The 22,527-nt window shown below is 51.1% G+C and overlaps 11 protein-coding genes across 11 annotated transcripts; 4 read left to right on the top strand and 7 right to left on the bottom strand.

Annotated features, from left to right (window-relative positions):
• Positions 1 to 1,574: 1,574 nt before the first annotated feature.
• On the bottom strand, positions 1,575 to 3,950 carry NFIA_038550 (glutamate--tRNA ligase GUS1; the record flags this gene model as incomplete). The annotated part of the gene is made up of 4 exons (XM_001266177.1): positions 1,575 to 2,312; positions 2,423 to 2,444; positions 2,495 to 3,618; positions 3,687 to 3,950. 4 exons carry the CDS (start codon positions 3,948 to 3,950, stop codon positions 1,575 to 1,577), a joined length of 2,148 nt encoding a protein of 715 aa, XP_001266178.1.
• Positions 3,951 to 4,258: 308 nt separating this feature from the next.
• Positions 4,259 to 5,209, top strand: NFIA_038540 (mitochondrial 54S ribosomal protein uL1m; the record flags this gene model as incomplete). The annotated part of the gene is made up of 3 exons (XM_001266176.1): positions 4,259 to 4,431; positions 4,499 to 5,063; positions 5,117 to 5,209. 3 exons carry the CDS (start codon positions 4,259 to 4,261, stop codon positions 5,207 to 5,209), a joined length of 831 nt encoding a protein of 276 aa, XP_001266177.1.
• A 179-nt stretch (positions 5,210 to 5,388) lies between these two features.
• NFIA_038530 (COG2 family protein) lies at positions 5,389 to 6,812 on the bottom strand (the record flags this gene model as incomplete). The annotated part of the gene is made up of 2 exons (XM_001266175.1): positions 5,389 to 6,264; positions 6,678 to 6,812. The coding sequence occupies 2 exons, from the start codon at positions 6,810 to 6,812 to the stop codon at positions 5,389 to 5,391; spliced, it is 1,011 nt and encodes a 336-aa protein (XP_001266176.1).
• A 583-nt stretch (positions 6,813 to 7,395) lies between these two features.
• On the top strand, positions 7,396 to 8,301 carry NFIA_038520 (uncharacterized protein; the record flags this gene model as incomplete). The annotated part of the gene is made up of 1 exon (XM_001266174.1): positions 7,396 to 8,301. The coding sequence occupies one exon, from the start codon at positions 7,396 to 7,398 to the stop codon at positions 8,299 to 8,301; it is 906 nt and encodes a 301-aa protein (XP_001266175.1).
• A 332-nt stretch (positions 8,302 to 8,633) lies between these two features.
• On the bottom strand, positions 8,634 to 9,794 carry NFIA_038510 (Mrp/NBP35 family ATP-binding protein; the record flags this gene model as incomplete). The annotated part of the gene is made up of 2 exons (XM_001266173.1): positions 8,634 to 9,548; positions 9,762 to 9,794. 2 exons carry the CDS (start codon positions 9,792 to 9,794, stop codon positions 8,634 to 8,636), a joined length of 948 nt encoding a protein of 315 aa, XP_001266174.1.
• A 478-nt stretch (positions 9,795 to 10,272) lies between these two features.
• Positions 10,273 to 11,591, bottom strand: NFIA_038500 (protein phosphatase regulator SHP1; the record flags this gene model as incomplete). The annotated part of the gene is made up of 3 exons (XM_001266172.1): positions 10,273 to 10,993; positions 11,061 to 11,449; positions 11,517 to 11,591. 3 exons carry the CDS (start codon positions 11,589 to 11,591, stop codon positions 10,273 to 10,275), a joined length of 1,185 nt encoding a protein of 394 aa, XP_001266173.1.
• An 899-nt stretch (positions 11,592 to 12,490) lies between these two features.
• On the top strand, positions 12,491 to 12,995 carry NFIA_038490 (TOM13-domain-containing protein; the record flags this gene model as incomplete). The annotated part of the gene is made up of 2 exons (XM_001266171.1): positions 12,491 to 12,766; positions 12,879 to 12,995. 2 exons carry the CDS (start codon positions 12,491 to 12,493, stop codon positions 12,993 to 12,995), a joined length of 393 nt encoding a protein of 130 aa, XP_001266172.1.
• An 836-nt stretch (positions 12,996 to 13,831) lies between these two features.
• On the top strand, positions 13,832 to 15,132 carry NFIA_038480 (membrane insertase OXA1; the record flags this gene model as incomplete). Its single annotated transcript, XM_001266170.1, has 2 exons — positions 13,832 to 14,404; positions 14,473 to 15,132. The coding sequence occupies 2 exons, from the start codon at positions 13,832 to 13,834 to the stop codon at positions 15,130 to 15,132; spliced, it is 1,233 nt and encodes a 410-aa protein (XP_001266171.1).
• Positions 15,133 to 15,541: 409 nt separating this feature from the next.
• On the bottom strand, positions 15,542 to 16,742 carry NFIA_038470 (adenylate kinase family protein; the record flags this gene model as incomplete). Its single annotated transcript, XM_001266169.1, has 4 exons — positions 15,542 to 15,649; positions 15,703 to 16,011; positions 16,101 to 16,384; positions 16,475 to 16,742. 4 exons carry the CDS (start codon positions 16,740 to 16,742, stop codon positions 15,542 to 15,544), a joined length of 969 nt encoding a protein of 322 aa, XP_001266170.1.
• Positions 16,743 to 17,338: 596 nt separating this feature from the next.
• NFIA_038460 (transcription initiation factor TFIID subunit 11 family protein) lies at positions 17,339 to 19,331 on the bottom strand (the record flags this gene model as incomplete). Its single annotated transcript, XM_001266168.1, has 3 exons — positions 17,339 to 17,586; positions 18,111 to 18,745; positions 18,817 to 19,331. 3 exons carry the CDS (start codon positions 19,329 to 19,331, stop codon positions 17,339 to 17,341), a joined length of 1,398 nt encoding a protein of 465 aa, XP_001266169.1.
• A 747-nt stretch (positions 19,332 to 20,078) lies between these two features.
• On the bottom strand, positions 20,079 to 21,620 carry NFIA_038450 (adenosylmethionine decarboxylase SPE2; the record flags this gene model as incomplete). The annotated part of the gene is made up of 2 exons (XM_001266167.1): positions 20,079 to 21,439; positions 21,500 to 21,620. 2 exons carry the CDS (start codon positions 21,618 to 21,620, stop codon positions 20,079 to 20,081), a joined length of 1,482 nt encoding a protein of 493 aa, XP_001266168.1.
• Positions 21,621 to 22,527: the final 907 nt, after the last annotated feature.

The raw sequence follows: 22,527 nt of genomic DNA, 5'->3' as shown, positions 1-22,527 counted from the left end.
GATGACGGGCTATGTTAGTGAGAGAACTCCCCTTTGCGCCCAAGAAAGATGTAAGGATAATGGCCGATTTTCCTGACAGGCAAGGGCCTGGAGCAGGTTATTACCCTGGCCAGCAAACGGCATTCAGAAGGCAGCAAATGTTGACGTAGTATAGACTGGCTTGGGGCGGAACGAAGCGCGGGCTAATCAGGACCTTTGCGCGCTGCTGTATCCTCAACCCCAGTCAGAGACTACGGGTAACCTAGGGGTCTTGACTGGTGATTCGGCAATTGCTGACGGTCTTGACGTATGAGACAGCACCGTGGCATATCCCGCTGAAGTTTTCCAGACTACGCCTAGGTAGTCCCCAAGCACGTCCCGGTCATTTTTCTGGTTAGGACCAGGAATACCATCAAAGTCGACAGCGAAAACAGCATTACACTGCTGTGATCTCTCAACTTTGAGCTATGGGATACCATCGGCATAGGCCCCAAGGGAACCACGGAAGCTTGACAGGAGACGATGGAGATAGCGGTTAAGAGACGAATCGGGATGAAGCAATGGCCGAAGCTTGTTCCTTCTTTTCTTGCTACGGCAGGGTCTATCCAAGACCGCCCATAGGCTCAGCAAGAGGTGTGTGGAGATGGCGTCGATAGGGTTGTGGAGTAGGAGACGCTGGCCTGTTAGATAATAATCCACGAGAGTTTCCAAGGGGAAGGAGACGCAAGTTGTGGAGTACCGGACTGCCCGTTGCAATGCCAGTTTAGCGCTCCCGAAAGATCCGGGCTGTTGTATGTAACCTAACATAGTTCGGTTTTATGGGGCCCTTTTGGCTTTCTGAACTCAAATGATTATATCCCTGTATGATCTTGACATGGTCTAGACGTAATCTTCTCAATATCCTGCGTGTCTCTCGTCATGGATATGAGTACAGATCTGGCGTTGAACTATAAGGTCTGACTCCATTAGCTTGTTGCATAGATAAGAATCCAGAATTAGTAGAGGCACACAGTGGACGAACTTTCTACAAGGCAATGAAGAAGACCAAAGCGAATAAAGCGAAAGGAAGAGAAAAAAAAAAGATCAGGTAAACGATGACCACAGGCCAACTGGTAAGCCATGGAACAACGCTGTCGGTTCTCGCCGGATGGCTCGTGTCCACCCAAAAGGTAAGGTAGTTTTGTCTTCGACGTCATGAAGATCATCTTTGGCTTCTCATGAAATCATGTCCCAATGCAGCTGGGAGAAACTTAATGTAGATTCTCGTAGTGGAGCGATGGAGATTGTAGAAGATGGCACGGGCAGCACGGACTGCGGCAACTGATATGGCGTATAGATAGCACCCACTTTAAAAGAACCATATGCTTCCTTCAATTGTGCAGCTGTGTAGGGAGCATAAAGATATCGTTGCTGCAAAGAAGAAAGGATTAACTATAAGTATTTATATTCTTGCAATTAATAATACTTACACCTGTCGTAAGGCAGCGATTCAGTATCCTAACAATGTAAATTCGATTCTTTTTCTGTGCTTCTAATATCTACATCGTCGTAGACACATGCGTGGCTTCGTAAGTCCCAAACATCTAACTATTCATCTATTTGCCCGTCTTGCCAGTGGGAATGTTGAACAAAACGGCCGGCTTGCCCGGTGCATAGGCCCGGTCAACACGGTAGTAGCCCTTGCGCTCAAACTGGATGATGTCACCTTCCTTCAGTTCAGCGACGTTGCAGTCAGCAACAGCGTCCTCTCTGAACTCAGTGTTCTTGTTCAGGACATCCTCGAGGACGTCGTCCTCCTGCAGGGTGTCCTTGTTGAGGAGGTAGTCGAAATCGACCAATTCAACGGGGATTAGGTCCTGTCCCTCAGTAGAGAGCCATGTGACCTTCTTCTCGGTCTTTTTGAAGTCACCTTCCAGGTGGAGCTCCAGCTCCAGCTCCTTAACGATGCCTGAGGTAGGATCGGTCTCGATCTTACGGACAATGGCATTGCCCCAGCTCATCAAGGTGATCTCTTCATCTTGCTTGAAGCTCTTGGCATCTTCCTGGTCGAAAATGACCGTGTTACCAAAAACCACCTTCTTCATGCCAACTGCAGGGTTCTTGCCGTGCTTAGGTTTCTCTTCCGTGTAAGGTGTAGCCGGGCCTCCCTTGACGATCGCCTTGACCATATCCTTCTTGAGAATGGCAGTGTGACGAGGTGCGACAGGATCAATGTACTTCTTGTTGGTTGCCCAGATCAGGGTCCAGTCAAGGTTGGTGATGTTCTTGCTGGGTCCCTGCTTAAGAATGAATTCTCTCAGAGCAGGGATGGTCATTCCCCTTCGTCGGATGCCCTATGAAACGGTTAGCGTGGGAAGTCAACAGTACATGGGAAGTAGGTGAGATAATAAAAAACGACGGATGAAGAAGGCAATCCGCAGGCATGACCAGGCATGTTACTTACTCGGATGGTGGGGAAACGAGGACTGACATCGTTAGTAAGACAAGAATCTGCTTGAAGCGAAGGTAGACTTACTCATCCCATCCCCAGACGACGCCTTGGTTAACGAGCTTGGTAAGCTTCCTCTTAGACAGCAAGGTGCGAATGAAGTTCATGCGAGCGAAATCCCAGATTTGGACATGGCGAAGCTTGAGCGTGTCCAAGAACCACTGGTATTGAGGGTTGCGATCGCGGTACTCAATAGTTCTGAGGGCATGGGTCACACCCTCGATTGAGTCGACGATAGGGCAGGCGAAGTCGTAGGTAGGATAGATCTTCCACTTCGTCCCAGTGCGGTGGTGAGGGGCAGGGTTGCAGCGGTAAATGACAGGATCACGCATGGCCTTGTTGGGGTTATCAACAGACATCTTGGCTCGGATACACCAACGGAGACCCTCAGGGGTGCCCTTCTTCATCTCCTCGAAGCGGGCAAGGTTCTCCTCGACGGATGCATCACGACGCTTGCTGGGCTTTCCATTCATTCTCTGTTCAGCCATGACCTCCTTCTCGGTATCGTCGGCGTAGGCGTTGCCGTCCTTGATGATTTGAAGGGCGTACTGGTAAAGCTCGTCAAAGTAATCACTGGTGTAGCTCATCTTGTCGGGCTTGATGCCCATGAGAGCAAGATCTTCAATAATCGCGTCCTGGAACTCGAGCTTCTCGTTCGAAGGATTTGTGTCGTCGAAGCGGACAAGAAGGGTGCCATTATACTTCTCGTGCGCAAAGTAGTCGTTGAGCAGTGCAGCTTTTGCGTGACCGATGTGAAGGTAACCTGAAGGCTCGGGAGGAAATCTTGTCACCACTCCCTTCTCAGTGTTGAGAAGAGCGATGTCGTAGCTGGCTCCCTCCTTCGCCTTGGCGGCCTTCTTCTCTCTCGCAGCCTGGTTCAAGGCCCCAAGTGCAGATGTGGCCCATGGGCAAAGATCCTCCAAGAAATAGAACCAACGAGTCACATTGACAAGTGAGCCCTTCTTGATCGCGGCAACTGCGACACGGTTGCCTCGGATGGCACCCCAAAGGGCAATGTCGGCCGTGGAGAGAGAGTAACCGACGACGAAGGATCTCAGCAGGAGGTGGGTATCGAGCCGCTGCAATTCAGGGTCAAGGGCTTTGAAATCGAGAGGAGCAAATGCTTCCAACTGAGACAGCCACTCATTCTCCTAGAAAACGAGGTTTAGCATCACCTATCAGTGTTCATCAACGGTAACGGTTCTATGGCGCCTCTTACCAGCTTCTCATCCTTGCTGTTAAGGAAGGGGAAGTCTTTGCGGAGTTCTTGAATAGCATTGATAAGGCCAAAGACAGGATTACCGCTAGCCCCAGTGTATTGCACGACGGCCTTATCTCCTTCACGAAGAACCGCAGTATCCTCATAGGTGATCGATATCACTGGGCTTGGTCGTGCTTCATTGATGGAAGTTGCGACCAATAGGACAGGAAGTACATAGGGCTGATTGGCCCTGGTGGCCAGAGTAAGCTGATACTGAGACATTGCGGCCCTCAAAATCGCCTCGAGTGAAATCGACCCGCGAGAGCGTAACAAGTGGGCTGTTGAATTTCCCCAAAAATTGAGTAGTATGGAGGGGCATTTGACTCAAAAGGGACTCCGCCGGCGTCACGTTTCTCCGCCCGCATCGCCGAGAGAGAGCTTTCGGAGAAGAAAACATCTCCGTCTCCCAGGAGTTTGAAGAAGGCTCGCATCAATCAACTCTCCAAACCATGTCCTCCTTGGGCTCGATCTTGCCGTCGGCGGCAAGGGGCATTCTTTCAACATGTCAATTGCCTCTTCGACAAAGAACAATGGCGCCTTTGCTCTCGAGCTTTCACCAACAGGTCCGAGGAGCCAAGAGCAATCCTCAGGCCCAAAATAAAAAAGCCAAGGCGAAGAGCAAGAAGGAAAAGAAGGGTCCCCGGGAGTTCAAGCAGAAAGACCTCAAGGATGTTGAGCAATTTGCGCTCTGCGATGCCATAAGGTAGATATTGTCTGGGCTGAGGCACTTCACTCGCATATCTCGCTAATCTCTGGCTATTCTACTGCAGATATCTCCGCGCTTTCGAAGTTGGTCGCGAACCGACTGTCTCCAAATACGAAATCCATATTCGTTTGAAAACAAAACGTGACGGGCCGGTCATCCGTAACATGCTCCGATTTCCTCACTCCGTCCAGACCGAATCGCGAATCTGTGTCGTGTGCCCTCCTGGAACAAGACACGAGAAGGAAGCCCGCGCCGCTGGAGCTGTTCTGGTAGGTGAACAGGACGTATTCGATGCTGTCAAGGCAGGCAAGATCGAATTCGATCGTCTCATCTGTCATCCCGACAGTTTGGACGCCTTGAACAAAGCCGGGTTGGGCCGGATTCTTGGTCCCAGAGGCTTGATGCCAAGTATCAAAACCGGTACTGTGGTTGAAGATGTCGCCGCTAGAGTTGAGATGCTCCGTGGTGGTACGGTATACAGAGAGCGTGATGCCGTTATTCGACTACCGATTGGGCAATTGGCCTTCTCCCCCGAACAATTGAGAGACAACCTGCGCGCGACGATTGAACAGGTGAAGAAGGACGCGGCCAGCCTCAACGATCGTATCGTGAAGGAGATCTACGAAGTTGTAAGTTGACATTTCTTATTCGCGATTGTGAGATTCGTGCTAACCAGCACCAGGTTCTGAGCTCGACGAACGGCCCCGGCTTCAGTCTAAATGGAGAGTTCAAGTCCGACAATTCCCCTGACACCGCTTCATTGACCGGCTTCTAACATATGTGATTTCTTTGGTCCATTTTCTTGGGTGTATATTGTACAGAACACGTTATTCTTTGGGAACAGCACGGTGCATAATGGTGTTTTCTGAGAACATATATTTCTAGAAGCTCAAGCCTGATCCTGAACGCCTCTGCTATGCAAAATGAAGCTCGCGCAATGCACAAGGGTGAAGCTTATATCTTCAGGTTCTTCAATGCGGTTACTGCACTGGTATCCTCGCCCATTAGTTTGTAGAGTCGCAATACGGCCATCGTTTTCGTATCCCGCTTCGCCCCAGCATGACTGCCTTGCTCAAGTGCTGTCTTCAGGTCCACGAGCACCGTGGCCCTGATTTTCGCTAACCGAGGTCGTTGGTTAAGTAAGAATGGATGATCATCGCCAATTCGCGAAGCTAGTCGGGTGAGGTAGACGTATTTCTGTATGTGATTTTCCAGTCTTCGCAGAGACACCAGCGGTGCTGCAGATGAGCCGGTGGGCAGATCTTCTTCGTCACTTTCCTCACCCTCACTGTCCAGCAGGTCCGAGTCCGTGTCGAATCCCTCGGCCGATTCGCGTCGGTGCTGGGTCGGTGCATCGCCAATCATTAATCGTTTCTCCAGGTCCTCAACACGCTCTGCGAAGTCTAACAGAGCCCGCGCGATGTTCGCATGCCCTGTCAGTCGCCTCTTCTCATTCAAGAGCTTTTCCATGTCGCTTTGTCTCGCTTCCACCTTATCCCGTATAGCTTGAACCTCCCTCTGAAATGACAACAGCCCAACCCGAACCTGCTCGACCTTCTCTTCGCCCCCCTGCAATGCACTGCCAAGAGATAAGAAATCACCATAGTTCTCATTGACTAGATCTAGCAACTCCCGACTGAGCGCTTGGTCTAGATTCCGCAGTTCTTGTCGGAGGTCATCGAGGCTCTGGTGCCGATTGGTCAAGGACGAGAGGTAGTCTGCGGGGTTAAAGTCGGGGGCGAGAAATGATGATCGAGTGAGAGGCTCAGGGAATGGCAGGTCGGAGGTATCATCGTCAAGATCTGAGGCCGACTCCTCAGAGTCGCCAAACTATAAGCATGAACTGTCAGTGTCTTGGACGGGGGAGCCAATGGGGTATATACACGGAGTGTTTGCATACACGAAACCTGTTCATTTGGATTGAGAGGAACACTCGAGCAGATTAATGGTGAGTGAGTATGCAGACAGGGATAAATACTTGAGAGCAGTGACTGGAAACATAGCCGGTTAGCTTGTCAAGAACTCAAGACATGATGTTTGTGAGTTGGTAGGTTGTAGCAACAACGACCCGTCCGCATAACTGCCCCCCTCGGCTGGTTTGTTCCGTCCGCTAATTAGATGGATAAGTGATACCACAAGTAATCGCTGTCATCGTCGCATGCCAACGCATTGTCTTACTACATTGTCATTTTTCGAAATCCCACTAATTGGAGCAAAGTGGCATCCGAAGGAGCTACCATTACCTGGAAATTTTCCACACTGGAGTCTACCGAGTCTCTCAGATGCATGCCAACATGGCACTCTTTCTCATGTGCCAATGCAGGTTTGATCGTCTGGGCAAGAACCTCGAGCGTAGATACGTGTCCCGGCTCGTACATGCTGTGATTTGACAGTCTGCTTGACTTCCTCTTACTGTTGGAGGATCAGCCGCAGCTACGAATCAGCATGAGGGCGGGGTTATTCTGGTGGCCGTATTCCCTCTGCGTCTTCCTGCATCAGCTGCGACGAGTACATTCGGATAGAAACGTCCTTGACTGATGGGATGATTTTGACAACAAACCAGAAATCGGAACTTTTTTAATAATTTTTGTGGACTCTGTTTTGTTGATAATGGATTATAGGTCAGAGAGGCTGTCATCCCACCATGATGGAGTCCGACTATCGCCCTCACTCTCTGGCCAGAGATGGTCACAGCTCACACCGTCTCACTCCTGTCCGGTGGTCGAGACTGTTGGTCCATCTCATCAAGCAAGCTCCTGCCGTTATGGCCTTACTCTAGATAATTCTGCACGGGCATACCGCACCACTGCCTTACGTCAAATCAATGGGAATCACAGACCTCTGTCCTGGATCAATCGCCAGGCCAATCATTCTGGCAATCGATCCTCGACGTCAGCGTCTCAGCCGGTACTGGTTCGGGCATATTCTGGAAGTACAGATGACACTGGAGGAACATCCAATATGCCTTCACGGCGGTCATTTCCATTTTCAGTTCGGTCTGGAACGCCAAAGCGTGGCCCAAGCCTTCCCTCGGAAGATGACTTTAGTATTGATGGCATTCTGCGAGCCATCGAGCCTGAAATTCGCAATACTTTGGATACGATTGGCGAAATATGCGGCCGTAGCAAACTCAGTTTGGCCAACGAGTATGGGAGTCATATTGCGCCCTTGGGAGAGATTCGGGCTCCCCCTGGCGGTCTCTTGACTGTCGAGGAAGCCAGCTCGGACCATGAAAGACAACCTGATGGTGCTGTGATAATTTTTGACGATGACAGTAACAGTGCCATGGGTGTACGAGATTACACCACTGTGCCTCAATATCGTTACTTAGAACAGACCGGACCATCTACAATCACCCCTTCTACAATGGTGTATCACTCATTCGTGCCGTTCTCTGTTGCAGAGGGCTTGTCTGTCCTGGCGCAGCCTGCCAATCTCGATGAAAACACCTCAGACCCCGTTGCAGATTTATTGCCTGCGACTAGGGAAATCATGTCGAAGCCGAACTCAAACGGTCGAACATTGCTCGGAAAGCAGAACGAACGCATCACAGAGGACCAGCTTAAGAGTATTCTGACACCTGCGCTGGTGGCAGAGATCCTCCTCGAGGCACAAGCCAACGGCCATTCATTGCACACCTTTCCTTCTGACTCTCGCCGAGGCCAGCTGTCCGCAGGAGAGAACGGTGATACCGCGACAAGGGATGGTGGACAGTCAGATAAACCGTCTGTACTGACAGATGTGCAAGCGTTGTTCAACTGGCTCAGGAACGCTTCTCAAGACGGTCAACCTCGGTCCGCTGAAAAGCTGCTGCGTGCCATGCTTGAGAAACAAAACGAACAGCATCCGTCAAGGAACCCAGGCTAGACATTAATGATTGATGGCATCGATTCCGTACGGTTATTCCCTTCCATAATGTTCAATCCATTGAATTGCTTAGCTTCTTTGTCTCAAATCTCCTGTGGCCTGATCTGTGGAAGTCAAAAACCAGAAACTTTCAGTTCTGTGCCATCTATCCTAGCGCAGTCGTTGAGAGGTCCACTGAACAATGTGAAAGTAATCGGATAAGCTTCGAGAGATATGGACTCGGCTGGTAATGCGCTCGATTGAGACAGGAAAAAGATATAATAATGGTATATAAATGCAGACAAACGAGGCTAGGATGAAGAGTATTGTTCATTTCAAGGCATGAGAGAATATTAACTCGCCGCGCTTCCCCCCTCAATCTGAGATATTAATGTCTTTGCAAACTCCTCAAATCGAGAGTATGACCAACAGTCCTTATACCGCTCAACAAGTGGCCTGTTGTCGACAGGCTCCTCTGGCTGTTGAGCTTGTGTAGGCCCATCCTCCTCATCCGAGTCACTATCCACAACCATCTTCCCTTCAACCAGTTCGCCGAACCTGACATCCACAGGCACAGTACCTAGAAATCTGATCCCCAATTCCTCCGCCAAGACCTTACCTCCGCCACTAGAGAATAAATTGCTCACTTCCCCACAACAAGGGCATGTATAACCGGACATGTTCTCAATCACACCCAGCGCCGGGATCTGCGTCTTCACGCAGAAATTGACCTCCTTGCGCACATCAGACGTCGCAACGGCCTGGGGCGTCGTCACAAGGACTGCACCCGCCAAACGCGGCCGGCCCATAGATGCCACAGCCGGGTCCGTCGAAGCCAGCGTCAACAGCTGCTCCGCCAACGCTATATGCTCATCGCTCGTGCCGGGCGGGGTATCAACCAGCAGATAATCCGTGGGACCCCAGGAAACGTCCGACAGAAATTGCCGGATCATAGCGGTTTTCTTGGGGCCACGCCAGATCACCGCGTCTCCTCGATCGCGTAAGAGAAAGCCCAGAGACATGCACCGCAAGGCGCCTCGTGGTGGTGCGCCATCTTGTACTGTGTTCCCCGGCGGGTGTACCGATACGGGGAGCCAGCCGCGCGGGGTCTGTGTGATTTTTGCGTCTTCGAGTCCGACTAGGCGGGGGATGGATGGGCCTGTTAGATCGATGTCGAGGATACCGACGGATTTGCCCTGAAGAGAGAGTGCGAGGGCGAGTTGTAAGGTAACGGAAGATTTGCCGACGCCACCTTTGCCGGAGAGGACCTTTACATATTCGCCGAGTGTCAGTGACAATTCCCAGAGAAGTCGTACAAAGCAGAAACAATTCAAATTCAGTCAAAACAGCCTGTATTGCTCCAGTATGGCTCATGGACACATCTACTGCTCATCCCTCATTGACATCAAACCGTTATCGATAAGATGTGATGAGGGGTTTGTGCTGGACTGGAAAAAATGACATGGGAAGACGCTACTCACCAGCACAATGTTCTTGACTCCGTCGAGAGGCATTTCTCGCCGGCTATCTGACAATTTGAAGTTGCAAGACTTCAATTTCAACTCGGAGACAGAGGAAAAAGGTGATGGCAAAACGGCCGATTTCGCAGTTCACTTACTTTTTCTGCGTCATCCCGCCATGTGGGGAAAACTGCTTATCAATCCGGAGATTCGTTTTATAACTATTTACCTCTTACGAGAGGTATGTCGTCAATAGATAAGATACCCTCGACTCGACTACAAGCTGCAATAGATAGGAAAAAGGCATTAGTTCTAAAGTCCTCGTGCGCAGGATTGTTCGTGATATGCGACTTGTCCTTGGCCGGAATTGTCTACCTATTTACTCGTCCATATCTGGATCACATAAATCGTGTCATTGGCTCAAATTCTGTCAGGAGATCACAATATGATTCTCCGCAAGAGAACTGGCTCTTTTCTATGGGTTGAGGTGGACAACAGATCTTTCAGGAGCCATAACTTCCACAACAGCAGCTTACTGCCACTTCTGGACGACCACACCACCTCGCTTGAACTCAGGTAGATCACCAAGGACAGCAGATTTGTCTGTAAGGTCCTTGTTCGGGAACGTAGTCATCAACACCCAGGGACGGCTCTGGCTGGATGGGCTGGCAGCGGAAACGAACTGGTAGACGTCGCCAATGGTATGCGAGGTATTGAATCGAGATGTAAGACGAGTCCCATCACCAAGTCGGATTTGTAGGGTCACGATCGGCTGCGACTCATCCACGTCAGGCTTGACTGACTCTGCGCTTGGCTGACTGGGGGCGGGAGCCTCAGAAGGGGCTTGGCTTCTGATGGCCGGAGTCGGGCTGCCGAGTCGTTGCCCTGTTCCAGAGAAAGGCTTGTATTTTGGCTTAGGCTTGACATATTTTCCCTCATGCTGCTTGATCTCGACGTCAACTTCTTGACCTGGTTGTACATTCATGATCGATAGCGGGGCACGGCCTTGTCGGATGCCGTCAAGAATTTCCGCATTTCGTGGGTCATCTGAACGGAAGAGATCACCGTCATCGACAGAGAATCCATCCGCCCAGAAGTGAAGCGTTCTTTGTACTCGCTGGGGTCTCTGTAGTGTAGGCGCACTCGGGCTTTCGATGACCCGGCTGGGGGCGTCGTCACCGCCAAGGGTGCGTGCAGTGCCGGTAAAGTAGGATCGTCTCGATTGGGGTTCATCAGAAGACGGCAGCTGAGTCCTATACGTACTAGTCAGGTATTCTGTCACAATTCGATGCATAATCGTTAGGTAAGATCAAGACTCACTTTCTGGCTTTCTCGATGATCTTTCTTTTGAGGTCATCTGGATTCTGCACAGCCAGTCCTGACTTCTCACCACCAGCAAAGAAATCTTGATTCTCTGTGTCATCTTCATCGGACGAATCACCGCCTCCAGATGCAAAATCCCCGAGGGTTGCGAATCTCTTCTTAGAGGTGGGTTTGCGCGATGAAGAGGAAGATTGCTGTGGTGTAGCAGTTCCGGACTGGGAAGAGCTGCCGCCTAATGACCGATCTGTTGATGCAGCTGAATCTGCACCTCCAAGAGACCGACCACCAGCTGTGTTCGCACCTTGCATGGCTTCGTCTTGTTCCGCGAAGAATTCTGTCACCGCTGCCTCGATATCCCACCCATTCGCTGCCAGGTACTCTTGCGCCTTTGGATATAAATGTCAGCGAAAGAGTTCCTCAGACATCACACGGAATCAGCGTGAAGGGATATACCTCTGCAGGACGCGTGCCTGTCATTGCACAGAACTGAGAAACCACCTCATCGTTCTCGGCGGGGTTACGCTCCATCTTGGAAGGATATGAGTTGACAGCTCGGTTCAGCTGTCGAGCGCTGAGCTTGGGGTAAAGAAAAGATGTAACCTCTGAAGAGCACCAGAGTCAGATATTGAAAGCAGAGTGAGTTGAATGTGTTAACGGGGAAAAGGAATTAGAGAATGCCAAACTATCACTGCAGCTCCGATTTCACTAAGGGACAAACACCGCGCTGATGAGGATACGTCACTGTTGCCTGATTGGTCATCCGGATGAAGAGATCTTCCGGTGTACGCAGTAGATGTTGATGCCTCAGGTGCTTGATTACTTACAGTCTGCGACTTGCACTAACTCGCTATTGGATCTGGATCTTAATTATTAGTATTGTTTGCGACTTCTGTATCTTGCGTGTACTTGTCCCTGGTAGCTTCGTCCGTAACTCGAAATATGGTCGCTTCATGAAGCTCCGCCTATTGGCAGGGAATACTACTATGGTTATTACCTGTACTATCAACAAAACAAGAGGCTGTTGGCCGTCAGCAAAGTACCCTAAATCTTATGAAACTGCATCTAGAGCAAATATCTTAGACAGTAAATAAGTCCTTATTATCAGCATTTAATTTGAGCTAGAAATATGGGAAGAGGAAGTCCTCCGTCGCTGGCTTTTGACCGACATTAATATTGCGTAACTCGGTACTATTCTTGCTTACATAACCCTTGGAGTCAGGTGTAGACGATGCAGGTTCCTTGATCATCTGGCTGCGACAACTACACCATCTCGCCCATACGGTTTTTCATGCAAGGTACAAAGCGATATTGATCGGGTACTGGAGATCAAGCTGTGCCAGGTATATCCTCGATAGTCGTCCGATCTCTACCGTCTACGAGCTCCTGTTGCTTCGATTCCTGTCAACCGGCGTTCTTCTCCCCGCAGCATGGCCGACGAACACTCCCACTCAAGGGTTGAGCTTTACGACTCGGGTCTGACGGTTCCCTCAGACTCGGAAATATACTCTGCCAATCATGAAGTTTCATCACCTATGTCGGCATCTAGTTCGCCCTTGATTCTGTACAAGCCTCCGTCGATCTGGGGCATCTTGCGGGGGGCGGCGATCAATCTGATCCTCCCTTTTGTCAACGGGTTGATGCTGGGCTTTGGGGAATTGTTTGCACATGAGGCTGCTTTTCGCCTTGGCTGGTCTAACACAAAGGTATGTTCCATGAAATCGCTTTGAGGGGTACAGTATCTGTCTCCCTGCGATTATCCGCCAATGCACATTGATTCATCTCCAACGGAACTGAACTGATCATTGTCTCGTCTAGATTTTCCCTACTTATCGACGGTCAAGGCCCATGGGACCAGGCATGGAGATTCGCGACCTTCCATCGCGGCGCCAGCCTAGAGCCGGAAGCCTGCAAGATACTACATCATTGGAGTGATTGCGCGCCTTCAGGCACCAAATATAGATTTCTCTCTGCGCAAATTCTTGATATCCAATGTTCGTGAACCATCAGTTGTTCATTTCCATGTCTTCAGCATGGGTTGCGTATATGTGTACATAGATTCCAAAAGGCACCAGCAGTAGGTCAGATTGGACGGCGTCGGGGCGAAGCAATTCGACTTCTGCAAATCGAAGACACGGTCCATCTTTCGCCGTGCATTGCGAGTATGGAAACATCCAGCTAAATCAATTGATATTCTACCCAGACGATAATCCTCTTCCTCTCTTGTTGCCCATGTAGTATTCGGACGTATTTCGATATCAGGATCAGGAACAAACTCCGGCCGCCCGGCAGAAAGCAAATCTTGGCGCGGAAAAGTTCCAATCTCCGCCAGTCGGCAGCGGATATAGCCGTTGTTTTTTCACTCTAAAACGCCGTCGCTCGTGAGCCACTTGGTATCTCCTGCGGCCAAATATCGCAATGTTGGCAGGGGCTGGTTTGAAGGGGCGTGGTGGAATCTCCACCATTGCTCGACAACACTTGACTGCTTTCCCTCGCTCCAGCCGATCGGTTTGTCCCCCCATATCCTCTTCTCCGCCGGCAAGCGAGTAGACGTTTGGCTGACTTGACTCGGTATACGGCAGATCTCTTCGTTCAGACCACAGAGCTCGAGATTCCCTGTACGCTATGGAGGCCCTACCCAGACACTTTCCGGGAAAATATCATGGAAGCCCGCCGCCTCCATTCCCGGAGTCATATCCGCAAGATTCAATTCGACATCTTCCGCAACCGATGCCACTGCGAGTGAGCATTTGTCGGACGCTCCTACCGATATGGGTGTACCTGACCTTTCTGATTTGTCTGCCGCTGATCTCAGCTCGATCCCCGAGCACATCGGATACCTCAAAGACCTAGGGCTCGACTACGGCTGGGGCCCGTCCTCAATCATTCAGTTTTTCATTGAACATATCCACATGTGGGGAGGCTTGCCCTGGTGGGCAAGTATCGTGGGAACCGGTCTTCTCCTCCGATTAGCACTCCTGTATCCCACGCTGGGCGCTGTGGACACCTCGACCAAAATGCTCAATATCAAGCCCGTCACGGAACCTCTGCGTCAGCAGATGATTATGCGTGGAAAGGATGGCAACCAAATAGAAATGTTGAAATTACGAGCCGAAATCCAGAAACTTCACCAGGAGCAAGGTATCGTGGCATGGAAGTCCTTCATTCCCATGCTTCAGATTCCCTTCGGTTTCGGTTGCTACAGAGTCGTCAAGGGCATGGCAGCCTTGCCAGTGCCCGGGCTGACCATGGAATCCGTTGCTTGGCTGAAGGATCTTACCGTTGCCGACCCATACTTCATACTCCCCGCTGCGTCGTCTTTGTTCATGTACCTGAGCATCCGGGTAAGTCGACGTTCATCCTTTGGGCTACTGGCTTGGTTACTGACTCTGAATGTCTTCGTCCTATGTAGAAAGGAGGCGAAAACGGCGTGAACCAGCTCCAGGGCACATCATTAGGCAGACTCCTCATGTTTGGGTTGCCTGCCTTCTCCTTTCTCTTCATGGCTTTCTTCCCCAGCGCCCTCCAGCTCTATTTCGTGACGACTGGTCTATTTGGTCTGGGACAAGCCTACCTTCTCGGCTCTGACACCTTCAGAAAATCGATGAACATCGCCCTCCCTGTAAGGCAGCCTAAAAACGGCCAGTCCCCGGGTCATGATGATTCGCAGCAGAGCAAGTCGATCCGCACGCTTCGTGAGCATCTGGAGGCCGAAAGAGCCAAGATGATTCAGGAACAGCACAAGTCGCCTGATAGTGTGGAGATTAGTTTTATTGATCGCGCCTTGAACAACCTGAAGGAAGCCAAGGAGAACATCAAGCGTGAAACGACGGAGAAATTGGACGCCGTTCGTGGTCAGGCCCCCGTGAAGAACGCGGATGGGACTATCGCCGAGCCTCCTCGGCTTGGCGAGAAGGATCTCAAGTTGGCAGCCGACTATGAGAGGAGAAGGAAGGAGGAAGAGGATTGGAAGCGGGAGGAGAGGAATCATGCTCGCCGCGAGGCTCACCTGAAGGCCTTGGAGCTTGAAAGAGAAAAGGCGCGCTCGGCGTTCAAGGTCAAGCAAAGGTAAGCATCGGCGTAAATTCTTCTTTCTTGGTTTTACTGTATCAGGTGTGACGGTCTGTCTGCAACTGTACAATATGAGGCGCTTAATCTTCTTGTATCTTCTCCTACGGTAAAGGATATTTTTCTTGGAATACAGTATCTCTTCATTCATTATCCTAAAGAGGCTGCTTTGTCAGCAGGCTTGCGTTGCAGTTGCAACAGTGACGAGAGCTTCTGATTCAACCTCCAGCAACGAGCAGCCATTCTTCCATTCTCAAACCACACGAGATACCACGAAGGCCAATGCCAATACGCTCACCTGAGACACACGCTGAAAAAGGCTTGTCAAAATGTGCAAGAGCAGAATGACGCAACCAAGAGACAACTGCTAGTCCTGAGATCATCACCCAAGAAGACAAGATCAAGGAGCAAGCCTATTCAAGGTTTTCATCTCCAACGGGCTCGGGCTCATGCTCATGCTCATCCGACGAGGTCTCAGTCTGTGCGAGTTCCGAAGCAGCCTCCATCCGAGCAAGTCTCTTCTACGTATTGTCAATCAACACTATTTTTGCAAAGCTGGGTTCCAGATCCCTACCTCGATGATGAACTTGATCTGCGGGTAGAAGACCTGGTAATCGTGTTCGGCACTCATCTCATAAGGAGTTAGGCCGTGGATCCTGTCAGATTCTCGAAATTGTGGCTGTATACGTACCGGGATCAAAACGTCTTTGAAGCTGTCCAGAGTGAGGAGATCACCCAGCTCTTGATAGTACCTCACCATTCCGTCTCTGAAGGACTTGAGGCGTTTGGTACCTTCATCGAAAGTCATGGGGTTCTGCATCGCACGCTTTTCAAGGGTATCTTGAGTTGCGTACAGATGAAAAGCTGACACGATAGTGAAGGTCTAGACGATCTCGAGTCAACGTCTGCTAATGGTAAAGTAAAAGCAAGGCGAATGGGATGTTACAGAGCCAATGGTCATGGATAACTCACTTCGTGCAGCAAAGTGAAGTCCTCGGAGCAGTGTGGCCATCCGTCAATGATGAAGGTAGTCGCTCCAAACTCCATGTGCCTCTGGATTTCCATTTTCACCAGACGAAACAGCAATTCGGCCGGCACAGATCCCTCTGTCTCAATGGCCTGGACAACCCTCAGCCAAGCGAGGTATGGACCTGTCTTCCCCAGACGCTCGATCATCTGATCGGGACAGATGTGAATGAATCCAAGCTCTGCGGCCACGTTTGCTGCGGCAGTGCTCTTTCCCGCAGCTGGGGGGCCTACAGAGATAGAATCTCATTAGTTGATCACTATTTCACCTGACTAAGAAGGGGTTTTCCCTTTCCCTACGCTCTTGCATGGAAACTTACCGAAGAGAAGAATGAGCTTTGCACTCCTGACGTCCACGTTGTCACTCGGAGCGGTGTCATTCGGGACCTCAACCGGGATGAGAATGCCTCCTCGGTGATAGGTTTCTTCATCGTACGACCAAGTGTCTCCATTCTTCGAGTCCAGATCGGACATAGGGCGTTCCACGCGCTGGGCATGGGTTCTTCTGGTCAACGAAGCGCCATTCTCTTCACTCTGGCTCTGGGCCGGTTCCTCTATCTCATGGATTTCCTCAATCTTATCAGACATTTTGGATAGAGGGCAACAAGCAAAACAGTACGGCAAAGAAGATAAAGAAAAGGCGAGTTCACGTTAAAGACCTGTTCGCATGTGTTGATTGTGCAAGAATTGAAAGAGACAAGTACCACATCCAGGAGGAAGAGATGGAGATGAATGAGCAGTGCAGGCTAGGATGCTTGATTCTCCCATCTTCACTATGAAAGAAAAACCTTCACTGCCATGGGGAACCGTCGAATCAGGCGAGACGATTTCGCTGAGTCGTTAGATGCTCATATCGCATCGTCAGGCAACGAGCGTAACCATTACGCCGAGCCCAAAGGCTCCTCTCCCACAACAAACGATGTGTTCTAATAGCATTAGAGAGAGAAACTACCTCCTTCTCACTGAGCAGTTATCACTACAGCATAGTAGCGTGCAAATCCTTTATCCTAAGCATTCAGTCCTGTGAGCATCATCACAACTTCCGCTTGAGACATCATACCAAACCAGAGTCACACATCTTTCTTCAAGGTAAGTGAGCAAGGCACCATCAAACGACCCTCAACGCTGTAAGAGAGAGACACTGACCAACAAGCACAGACACAATGAACAAAACATCCACCGAGCTAATCGCTCTCAAGTCCCCCATGGCCAAACACGCCAGCCTGATCTTCTTCCTCCATACGGCCGCCAAGATCATCATCCTCCTCGCTATCGTGGATGTACTCAGAGTGCTCATCCGTCAGGTGCAGGTCTACCTTGATCAGCATGCACGCGAGCACAACGAGATCCACGGCCCGCAGAGAGTTCGTCTTGTCCGTCGCCGTCGCCGCTTCGACGATGATATTCTTGGATTTCCTTTTTAGGCCTAGCCCTAGACTGGCAGTGGCTCGTCACGTCTGGCTAGGTGAGTTCGCTATGTCTTTGGTGGAAGAGGTCTTTGCTAACTGTCTTGAGGATAGGTTGGTTGACTTGACAATAGTGCGGTCACTCGGGAAAGAGGTTTCGTGATGTAGCGAGATGTTGCAGTTGCGGTCAACCGTTCAAGGAGTTTGGAGAATAATGTATCCCGCTGGTCTCTATCAGTTTAGAGATGAATGCAAGCATATGCCCGGTCAAGTAAGAATAATTCAATTGCCTGTAGTGTACCTATCTTTCGGAACGAGCCAGTCCTTTGACGGCAGAGACAGTAGCCCTAAGTACGTCTACACCATGCCACCCGACGCATCATTACGATATATTAGAGTATGTGTATGTACAACCGAAGTGCTTTGATCATGTCATCATTGTCAAAAAGTAAGTGAAACTGAGAAAAGCATTACTATCGGAAGATTCGTCTTCCTCCAGCGCTGCCCGCATTCCAGGTGACTGATCCCCTCACTCCCAAGTTACCCATACTCAAACCCGAGAACCCGACACCACCACCCTCGCCATCACGCTTGTACCGTCGTAATGCCTCGCGAAGATGAGAAGGAAGCAGCTGGCCCCGGTGAGGATTAGGCGGCGGCTTGAATTCCCTTTTCGGCCGTGCTGGAGGGGGTTGCTGTTCTTGCTGCTGCTGCGGAAAACCAGATATAGAATGCGTGGACGGTTGCGAAGCCTGCTGTTGCGGCATGGGAGAGGATGATAAAGGAGGGATTGGGGTTGAGCGATTGCTGTCTGAGTGCTCCTTCTTGACCGACGGTTGAGGCTGGCTCTGTCCTTGACCCCCCGTCGCCGGCGTAGCAGAAGCCGCTGCCTTCGCCGCCGCTTCAGCCGCCCTGGCCTCGGCCTCGGCCTCTTCGGCGTCAAATGCAGCGCGTGCGGCCTGATCATGGGCGATAGCCCACTCGGCCTGAACGGTCCTCGCCTTCTCGATGATCTCGCCCGCAAAGACCTTGGTGAAACCGTTGATGGTAGTCACGACACTGGCGGGAACAGATTGGGACAGCGCGTGGTTGACAATTCGCCGCAGCGTCTCCTTGCGCAGCTTGGCCCGTTTGAAGAGATCGTATCGCTCTGACTGAATAGGATTGAACGCATCCACCAGTAACCTTTGTCCCAGGAATCCACCGTCAGCATTTGGAAACACACTGATGCCACTAACAGGGCGAGAGAAACATACGCAAGGTTCTTCTTCTCGGCCTCCGTATCTGTCACCCCTTCCTCACCCCTTAGGAGCTCCCCCTCATCATCAAAATCCTCATCCTCATCGCCCTCCTCCCCGGCCGCATCCCCCCTCGCCATCCCACCAGCCCGTACAGACATCCCATCCGCATCCACAGACCCCAGTCGCGTGTCCCCGCGCAAACTCGCCGCATCCTCCCGCTGCTCGCGCTCCCGCTCCTTCTCGGCTTTACTCTTGCGCCCGCGTTTCCCCTTCTTCGCCGCCCCCAGGAACACCCCGTCCGCGCTCGTTCCGCCCAGACTACCTGTGAAACTGCCCGTCACACTCCCCGCGTCGCTAGTGGCGCTGAATGTGCGCTGGTCATTGTCTATACTGGCCGGGAAGGACGTCTGCCGGAGGGGGTGCATGCGTGGGCGTTTCGGGTTGGAGCCGAGAGGTTGTGAGGCGGAGGAGGAGATGGAGGGCCGTTTGAGGGGATTTGTCGGCGTTGGGTGAGGCGGCGGTGATGACATTGTGAAGTGTGTCGTATGAGAGAGAAAAAGAGTAGACAAAAGAGTCAAGTATGTGAGCTCCTGTAGGGGGCTTTTGGATGCTGGGTTTGATGCTCGTCTTGACGGAGGTTGCTTGTTGGTTTGATATCAGTCGGCCGTCTGACTATGTTGTTCTGTTTCTTTCACTGACTTGACCGCAAAACCCAAAGAGAAAAAGCGGGTCTATATTCTTCTTGTAGTTAATTATGAGAAATTCGCGGTCAAGCTTTGGCGCAGTGGGTCGATGAAGTTGAAGGCCATGCTGGAGCTGTGATGTGATCCCAACTAGAAAGAAACTCCGGACCGATCTGGCAGGTCTGCCGATCCGTAATCGATGCCAGTTGGCGCAGGCCATCAACTGGATCAACACACTTTAGTACGACTCTACCTTTTTGGATTCGGCTACATATTCTAGATAAAATATATTCGCATACGAATGAAAGAAAGTATGTATACGAATTATAATCAGATATTCATTGCAAACGCTCGGGTAGCTCAATGCAAAATCATAACAATAAGGAGAGTACAGGGAGTCAATGAGCTTTGTACACGAAACGAACGCTCATGTTCTCGAAGAATTATCTGCAAGCTCAAATGAGGTGAGCAAAGGCTGTTCAGCGAATGATGGACAGAAGCAGAAAATATGTGGAATGCAACTATTTCCATCTCAAAAGAATGTCCGACCAAATTCCGCAAGGAAAGATATCTCAACGTGCTATGGCTTGTTCTTCAATATTTCTCCTCTCCCAGCCGAGGGGCCCCCCCTTTCCAGTCCAGGCGTTCATAATAGCGGAAGACAAGCTCATAGCCGTCGAGGTCGTGGACAATCCGGTCCACTCGGCGATATCCCTCCACATGCTCCATTTTGGCGGTCCGACGAGCGGCCAGGTACTTGGCTTCCTTCCACTCGTCTTCGACCTGGCTCAGCGCTGGCTTGGCCTCGAAGAGAGTCACGCTGAAGCGGCCAGGCTTGAAGATGTCGACCACTTGCTTGATGATTCCAGCGGTAGTCTGGCCGTTCTGCGAGTGCGGCACGTTGGTCTCAAAGGACGCATATGAACAATGCGGCTCTGGAGTGACGTGCACCGTGAAGTAGTGGGTTCCAGCTTTTCCTTCAGGAGGCGGAATCACGCCGTTGGCGGAGAAGCCGCATGGTGTGAACAGGTAGGCATCGATACGCGAATCGGGATACTTCTCCTTAGGATACACATAGGAAAGCCCACAGGCTTCAGAAACCACAGTTCCGAGAGCGTGACCCTCGGTAGTCAATTCCGGAGGCAGAACCCGGCTTCCTTCGGAGTCCAGGTCGCTGATATCGGAGGACGTGTTGCTGAACACATCTACATGGTCACTCTTCTCCGCGTCGAAGTTGCGATAACGGGTCTCCGCCACGGCAGTGGCATGCTCGAGGTAGAACTGCTTGGCGTTCTCCTCGTCCAGGTCAGTCATCAAGACTTCCAAAGTCTCATCCTCAGAATCAGTCTGCAGAGCAGCGCCCTGAGGTACGCTGAGGACCTTAGTCTCCGTTTCCGTAAACTCGGTCTTGGCTCCCGGGCTCGTTGGCGGGGTGAGCATGGTATGAGGTTCAGTCAGGTACAAGTACCAGTGCTCGCCGTTCATCTTGCCAATCATGTAGGCGCTGCCGTTGAGGAAGAGCTTATCCATAGTCCGCACTTCATCTCTCCAGCTGCGGTGAGGGCCGCGCTGGCGGTCGGGGAACAGGAAGTTCTTGCGGCTGTAGAACACGCGGTAGGGCGCGGCGGCGACGGAGATTCCGCGAGAAGGGGCGGTAGACTTGGGGAAGCCACCGAACAAAGCGGCAATCTCGAGAATGCGTGGCAGACCGGACAGAAGAGTGGTGGTACCACAGGTCTTCAGGATGAGTTTGTGAGGCCAGACGAACATGCTGGACTCGGAGAGCAGGTAGGCGTCCACATCCTCTGACGAGACAATAGAGAGGACCTGGCAATTGACGAGATCCAGCATGTCCTTCCAGATCTCCTCCGGCACAGCCTTTAGGCCGGCAGGCTGCGCCGGACCTAATTCCTGAGCGGAAGGCGCGAACCACACCTCCAAGAGTTTCTCTGGACCTGTAGACTGTCAGCCTCTGCCCAATGCTGCTTTCAGACACGTCACCGGCGTCGACATACCTTCGAAAGCATTCGTAGAATCAAGATCCTGCGTTGCCTCGTAATTGATCGTCAAGGACGGAGTTCCGGCAAAGGAAGACGGCGAAGCCGTGTAGTTCTTGGGGATGCCGATGTAGACCATTTCCGCTGATTGACGTAATGAATTGCGTGACGTATGCTGGTGCGAGACCGATTATTGAAACGTGGAGCAACGCAGTGGTGTATATGTAGTTGACCGTAGACACAGAAGCCTAGGAAGCACTATCTGCTGCCCAGACGAACAGGGGGGGCTATGTCCGCCTGAGAGAGTAGGCCCTTTATCGCAATAAAGAGAATGGCACACAGGCCAGATGGACGAAATTAACACAAGCCCGAAAGGGATGCTAGGGAGGGCGAAAGGACAGGGAGAGGAGGAAAAAGCCTCTTGAAAAAGGAATTGTGACTATATGCCGAGCACCCTCGTACTGGAAGATACCGATACCGATCAAAGTATCGGGTCTAGCAGACGAGAGTATCTGCTTTTTTGCAAAGAAACGAGAAGATAATTGGAAACGTGGAAGGAGATGACTCTGGATGTGAGTCGTGTTATCGAGGCCTGGAGGAACAATTGAGTCAGTACAGCTCACTGTGTGCCTTGACGAGGGGGGTCATGGGCATGATGCGATCGGTAGCACCAGGCGCATGGAAATGGTATATTAGAAAAAAGGACTTACTTTGCTGGCTTAGACAAGAATCGCAGCAAGTCCTTTGGGTTCATGGAAGGCAAAAGTCAAATCGAGCTCAAAATAGCACGACGTAGCGCGAGGCCACAGCTCTGGACATCTGCGAGAGCAAAGATACACTGCAAGATCCGAGAGCCCGGTCGCCTTTTTATGACGGTAAATTAGAGGATGGCAAAGACAGAGAAATAAGAGCAATAAGACAAGTTTCTCACAGTGTCAGGGATATAGAATTGATGGATTTTGTTTTCGTCGGGCAGAGTAGGCAGCCGTTGGAGGTTGACGGAGGTTATTATTTATAGAGGACTGACTGTGGGCAGAGCGAAAAAT

Source organism: Aspergillus fischeri, genomic scaffold (assembly GCF_000149645.3).
Source record: "Aspergillus fischeri NRRL 181 1099437636247 genomic scaffold, whole genome shotgun sequence".
NCBI lineage: Eukaryota > Fungi > Ascomycota > Eurotiomycetes > Eurotiales > Aspergillaceae > Aspergillus > Aspergillus fischeri.
This window is presented reverse-complemented; position numbering and strand designations above follow the sequence as displayed.